General features: G+C 41.0%; 1 protein-coding gene across 1 annotated transcript; it reads right to left on the reverse strand.

Annotated features, from left to right (window-relative positions):
- Positions 1–4325: 4325 nt before the first annotated feature.
- Positions 4326–5183, reverse strand: LOC121780527. Its single transcript, XM_042178112.1, has 2 exons — positions 5066–5183; positions 4326–4983 (listed from the first exon to the last, which is right to left on the reverse strand). The coding sequence occupies exons 1-2, from the start codon at positions 5162–5164 to the stop codon at positions 4474–4476; spliced, it is 609 nt and encodes a 202-aa protein (XP_042034046.1). The 5' UTR covers positions 5165–5183; the 3' UTR covers positions 4326–4473.
- Between the last annotated feature and the right edge of the window lie 2369 nt (positions 5184–7552).

Consider the following 7552-nt stretch of genomic DNA (forward strand, 5'->3'; position numbering starts at 1 on the left):
AACCTCATTGGCGTTTATCTTCGCGTCGTATTGGAGGTGTATTTTCGCCAAATACAGCGGCGGTAAAAAACGCCAACTTCATTGGCGTGTTTTAAGCTAAAACGCCAATGTAGTTGGCGTGTTTAATTAATAAAACGCCAATGCAGTAGGCGTATTTACTAATAAAAACGCCACTGAGGTTGGCGTGTTATTCTTAAAAACGCCAATTTGAGCGGCGTGTTTCTGTTGAACCATATCCTTATCAGATCTCCCCCAACATCGCGACCCTAAACACTTTCCCTCCCCAAAACGCGAAAACCCTTCCCAAACGCATAAAAACCTTTCGCTCGGGTCGACCCGGTGGTGGATTTAAGCGTGGATATTTTGAATTTGGCTAATTCTTTCAACCATTAGTCCTTCTAATCGGTTAGTCTATCAAATTTTAGACTCATTCTTCTAAACATTAGTCTTCCAATATTTGATTGATTGTTGTGATAATATATATTGTAGTGTAATTAATATAATAGTTTGACCAATTATTATGGGTACACTAATATTTTGATGGATTATTATGATAGTATATATTTTAATGGAAATATTTTGACAAATTGTTATGCTATTATATGTTATAGTATATTTTATGGATTGTTATGATAATACATATTGTAGTGTATTTAATAGAATTATTTTGTCAATTTTTTGGCTGACTCTACATAATGATGAATGTAAAAATAATACATATTTATTTGTGTTTTACATTATTGCAGATAGTATGACGTGGTGTGTCAATTTATATTGGGGTGGAAAGATAATTCCCGGAGCAGTTATTTCGTATGATCCTCCTTTTGCTAAAGGATTCATTATGTTGGATGAAACAATTTCGTACGATGACCTTGTGGAAAAAATTTGTGAAAGGATGGGGATAAGCATATATGAAAACAATATTCAAATAATATGGAAACGTACTATATGCTTTGGATCTGGAGTCACGTTTATAGGTGTTCAACTAGAAGAAGTATGCATGCAACTAATGTTTAGTGAGAGTATGGTTATTGGAGGTGTAATTGAATTATATGTTGAGTATTCGGCAATTACTCAACATCATAGTCATCATGTCATAAGTTATGATGCTGGTACGTCAACGAGAGCCCAAGAACCATATTTTGCTGCAACACAAGATTTTGATGTTGGTACGTCTACGAGAGCCGAAGAACCATATTTAGCTGCAACACAAGATTTTGAAGCTGGAGGCGTGCATTTAGGGGATCGTGACAATTGTGATGTGGTGGAGGACATAATAGGTCCTGATAAAGCCGACTTTCTTGATCCACAATCACCTTATAATTCTGAAGATTCCGACACGGTTAGTACAGACTCAGATGGTGATCCGTCGGATGATGAACAATTTGTTGCTTCAAGACCATCCATTCCACTTGGAGAAACAGCAGTTGGAGAAACATCAGTTGGTGGAAGGGCAGTTGGAGGAAGAGTAGTTCCACAGTTCCCACAGCCTGGAATCAACTACTTTCGCACCTTACCAGGTCCATATGATAGTTTTGATCCCAAAAACTTTGAGTGTGATGATCCCAGTGTGCATTATTGGAGTGAAAAGGATCCTACCAATGTCTGTTTGCATACTAAATTTAGAACGAAGTTGGAATTGAAGGCAGCTGTGACTCATTGGCATTTGGAAAAAATCCGACAATATACAGTTGTTGAAAGTAAAGGAAAGAGATGGCATGCAGTTTGTAAGTGGCCACAGGGAAATCCGAAAGATAAGTCCTTACCGCCATGTTTGTGGGAGTGCCGAGCAACACTGAGGAAGCATGATGAACACTGGCAAATTAGAGTGTTTAGCACTGCTCATACTTGCATGGGGGATCGTAACTATAATGGCCACGCTAATCTTTCTTCTGGTATGATAGCGTTGAGTGTTCGCCATCAAATAGAAAACGATCCTTGCTACAAGGTAAAAGCAATTGTGGCGGATATTGAAAACAGATTTCATGTCAAAGTTAGTTACAAAAAGCATGGTATGCTCGGAGGACAGCGATTGAGCTTGTATACGGTGGATGGGAGTGGTCGTTCAAAGTGTTACCAGCTTATTTGAATGAAATACAAAGACAAAATCCTAGCACAATTGTGGAATGGTTGCACGATGACATATTAAGCACAGGTATAAACAAGGTATTCAAGTACGTATTCTGGGCTTTTGGACCAGCTGTGGAGGCTTTTCAACTATGCAAACCAGTTTTAACGGTTGATGGAATTCATCTACGTGGACGATGTCGAGGTAAAATTCTTATTGCTGTTGGATTTGATGCTAATAAGAAATGTTTGCCTGTTGCATATGCCATTGTTGATGAGGAAACCAAAGAAAGTTGGAATTGGTTTATGGAACGCATTAGACTTCATGTAGCAAAGAATGAAATATGTGTCATATCTGATAGGCATGTGGGAATCATAGATGCGATGAATTCTCCCATATGGAAAGAAGAACCCAATGTGGGTCATCACAGATTTTGCTTGGTACATGTTAGAAAGAATGTTTTGCAGAATCACAAAGGTATCATGGTCAAAAGACTTGTTTGGAAAATTGGTATTGCTACCAAGAAGCGCAAGTTTAAGATAAGACGTCGTTTACTTCGAAACGTCAACACCGAGGCTTTGCAGTACCTTGATGCCGTGGAGTTAGAAAAATGGAATCTGGCGTATGACAAACACAAAAGATGGGGCGAGGTGACCACTAATATGGTGGAATCTTACAACAATGTGTTGAGAGGCGCAAGACAACTTCCAATTAAAGCTTGCATTGATATGATATTCTGGAGGACAATAGAATGGTTCAATGACCGGTCAATTGCATCAACACAGTGTGCCACACCACTTACCCCGTGGGCGCATGAAAAGGTGTGCAAAAATGATGCAAAAGGTCAATTGCATAATGTGAGAGCACCCAACACAATTGCAGGGCATTATGTGGTTCGAACAAAGCGTCGAATTGGTGGAAAGGGCGCTAATAAGTGGAAGGTAAAGTACTTGGACTCGCACTGCAAATGTCAAAAGTGGCAGATGTGGAGACTTCCATGTTCACATGCAGCGGCAGTTGCGCGTTTTAGAAACGACAACATGCTGTCGCTTGTTAATCCCGTATACCGCACAAGTGTTTGGGTACAGCAATATTCTACGGTGTTCAATCCACCCAGACACCAAGATTATTGGGCCGTGCCTGAATGGACTTTGCAATGTTCAAGAGCTCAGTTAATGCCTAAAAGTCGCGGTCGATACCGTACTACTAGGATTCCTAATCAGATGGATGTCCGTGAAGCTGACCAGCCACGAGCCCGACGCCGATGTAAACATTGCCGTCAACCAGGTCACGACAGGCGCAACTGCCCGAATGCTCTTTCAAGGATGGATACTCAGTTGGTAGATGATGCCGCTGACGATTTTATGCCTCCACCTCCACCAAGATATGCAGTTCGAGGTCGTCATTCTGTCAGTCACACTCATGATGTCGATCACGATTTTATGCCTCCACCTCCACCAAAATCTGCAGTTCGAGGTCGTCATTCTGTCAGCCACACTGGTGGTACAGGCGAAGACATCAGTCTCAGTGATGTCCCACATTCTCCACCTCGGTCTTCTGTGCGAGACGAATATTTCGGGGTTGATTTAGAGAATGTCGTTGTGCGAGAGACTCCTCCGTCTAGACTCTCAACCGCCAGAATCGGGAAGGGGATCCGTAGCTTTTTTACGCGGAAAAGGCGAGACAATTGAACGTATGCAGTGTGTAATATTGGATTTCTGTATTTAGCAATATTTGGACTAATGTATTGGGTAATATTTGTATGTACTTATATATTGAGAAATGATGAACTGATCAGCTAAAAACGCTGGGTAATATTTGTATGTACTTATATATTGAGAAATGATGAACTGATCAGCTAAAAACGCTAGTAGGGGTAGCGTTTTTTATTAAAAAACGCCGACGGGAGTGGCGTTTTTAGCTTAAACACGCAAATGTGACTGGCGTGTTTCAGCTTAAAAACGCCAACGGGACTGGCGGCTTTATTCAGAATGTCCGCTTTCGTCGTGGAAAAAACAAGGAAAATTTACGCTAACTTAAAAACGCCAATGACGTTGGCGTTTTTATATAACACGCCAGTCACATTGGCGTGTTAACAAAAACGCCAACGGGAATGGCGTTTTTGTTCAGAAACTTCGTGGAAAAAACGAGCAAAATTTCGTCTAACTTATAAACGCCAATACCATTGGCGTTTTCCACAGAGACTTACGTTTAACAAAATTTATTCTAACTTACTTTACCAAAATTTCTTCCTATATCTGGAAATTTACCTGTTTTCATTTCAACTAAGAATTAATAATTCAGACATCAAAAGGCTTAATCATTAAGACTTAAAATCAATGAGTTCAAAGCAAATAAAAAAACATCAATATCAAATTACACTAATATCAAGAGTTTAAATTAGTTCATTCGTCACGCCGTTTCCGCATAAACAGACGCCGTATCCCCTTCCCAATATTGGATGTAGTAGATCTAGGGATCCTTGAGGGAGGAGTATCTTCAACAACAGCGTTCTCAAGATCCTCCTGCACAGACGACCGCGGTGGAGAAGCGGGGACATCACTGACGCCAATATCTTCTCCGGTACCACCGGTATGGCTGATAGAATAACGGCCTCGAAGTGCAGAGCTCGGTGGAGGTGGTTCCACAAAATCGTCATCGGAGTTGTGTACGAACTGAGATGACGACTCTCCGCGGGCGGTTTTCTGTTTGGTTCGTCGTTTTGCCTTTTGCCTTATGGGTACGTCCACGTCCATTGCAGAGCGCTGCGAAGGAGGGTAGTCCATCAGCTGAGGCTCACCGGATATCTGCAGTCCTTCTTCAACCATCCTCGAAATGGTTACCATATCCGGACAAAAATGTCCTGTCGTAGCTCGGGCACTTAGAAAGTGACGTATATTGTGAAGCGTCTCTACCTATAATTTTTCAAAGTTAAGTACATATCATAATATGAATTTAAATAAGTAATCAGGGTTTAGTTAAGTATAAATAATGTACCGTAAAGTTATGAGAAGATGCCGTTTCGTGGAATCCCTCTTGAGCATGCACGCCGGGTTTGGTTAAATACACCACAGTGATCTGGCGAAACCAATTCATATATTCTTCCGTTGCAACAGGCTCAGTACTGTCCTCCACCAGATCATTCCATACCGTTAAGTGCCTGTTGTCCCACTCCTGTATATAATTGGCGTGCCATTGAACCCAATTCCGACCAGATTTTCCACGGCGATCCTGTTTCAAAAAATCAGAACCGTGGAACCGGGGGAGATCCGGGATATACGGTTGGGTAATCCCGAATTGGCGCACCACTCGGTGTGGCAGGTGTGGCTCGGCCAGATTCCAACAAATCAGCGTTGTTACCGACATCCATATAGCACGGCCGGCATCACAACTTTCCGGCAACTCCCGGTGGAGATAAGGCCTCCAAATAAACTACATGTGACACAAATTTTTCAAAATAATTACCATCAAAACAAAAAACAAAAAACATTTTATAAGTATATGAAGTACCTGATTAGGATGCATCATGGAGAACTGATCGCGGAAATTTTCAATACAATGTCCGGGTGCTTTTACATATGACGCCGGACCATTCCATCTAAAAAATTTAAATTATGAGCGAAGAACACGAAAATTGATGAACATTAAGTTTAAAAAATGAAATAATGAACAACTTACGCGCTTGCACATGGTAGATAGTCTGTATGCACGGGATCTAGCATCCTCGGTCTAATATTTGGGATTCTCTCCCAAGCCCAAAGTTGTAATAGAGTTAAGGCTCCCCCTACATCCGTCCTCTTAGCAACGGCCGCTTCACACAAATTGTGGTACAAGCAAGCAAGCGTCGCCCCACCCCAGCTATATGTAGAACACAGTTCTATATCCATGAAAAATTGTAGGTAGAAGAACAGAATTTTATTTCCGGAGGCGTTGGGGATCATCAGACCACCAAGTAATAGCAGACAATAGATACGAGCCCGCTGTGCATATATGTAGTGGTCGTGGTCACCAGACAGCTCAATCCTCAATTGACGAGATAAGCTCGTCTGCTTAAAAGCCATTTCCTTCAACTCGGATGCGTCCGGTATGAATCCTAGAAAATCCAAACACCGGTCCTTCCAATATCCCGCTTCCGTCGGGGGGATGTAAGCTGTCAGAGCCTCTCCATCAACTTTCAGGCCCCATAAGACCTCCACGTCTTCCAGTGTCACAGTCGCTTCACCGACTGGAAAGTGAAACGTGTGAGTCTCTGGCCTCCAACGTTCAATCAAAGCTGTGATAAGATGGTGGTCAATGTCTTTTGGTTTACCACACCTTAACATACCCCCAAACCCCATCTGGTCCACTATTGCCAAGACATATTGATGGATGGGAACATCCCAAATTATTCCTTCATATCGTCGGCAGCGTACATCTTCGGATGAAACTCCTGCCCATATGTTGTTAGAGACGTGTTGTCTCTGAAAATATAACACAGATGGATCCGCAGGACCACATGCAAGCCGACGACCAGAGGTGGAAGATGATGCCATAATTTACCTACATAATCCAAATTCAACAATAACCAACCATAACATTTCATCCAAATTCATAATCCAAATTCAACAATAACCAACCATAAACCATTTCAATAATTAGATACAATGTAATCCAATATCACAAAATTGAACACCAACATCAAATAATTCACTTACACAACATTGCACATTCAATGTTGACAATTAACAATTCGCCCAACCTAACAATTTCAATTTACCCAATTTCAATTTTGCCTAACCTAACATTTTCAATTTGTCCAATTTCAATTTGACAAACCTAACAATATAAACAAATTTAACAATCTAAACTAATCAACATACATCAACCAAAACCCATAAAAACCAAAACAATTTGCCCAATTTTTTAGTTATAACAACCCTAGGGTTTAGGTTTATAATCAAATTTATACACAAATTCACTTAAACCCAAACAATCCAACATAATAATCAACAACAATATTATTCACCCAATCTAAAATGCATAATATTTCTACTCAATTCACAACCCATTACAAACCCTAGTTATCCACCAATTACTCTAATAATGTAAAAGGTAAGCATACTAACCGAATAAAATAGATGAATTTGGGGGAGAATAGCACCGATTGATGAATGTAAGCCGAAATCACGGAGAGGAGGCGCGCAGCTGCTGGAGAAATCGCGAATGGTGTGTGTGTTGTGAGATTTTCGCGATTTGGGGGAGGCACGCCTGGTATATGATGCTGCGTAAACACGCCATTCTGATTGGCGTTTTTCACTAAGTAAATACGCCACTCGCGTTGGCGTCTTTTCGTAAAAACGCGAATCTGTTCCGCGTTTCTACAAGGATAACACGCCAGCTTCATCGGCGTTTTTTAGTTAAACACGCCAACTACATTGGCATTTTTTAACGTAATTGCAATTGGAGAGAATACGGCAAAAATACGACACAAGTATAAAACGCCAA

The sequence above is a fragment of the Salvia splendens genome, chromosome 2 (genome assembly GCF_004379255.2).
Source record: "Salvia splendens isolate huo1 chromosome 2, SspV2, whole genome shotgun sequence".
NCBI lineage: Eukaryota > Viridiplantae > Streptophyta > Magnoliopsida > Lamiales > Lamiaceae > Salvia > Salvia splendens.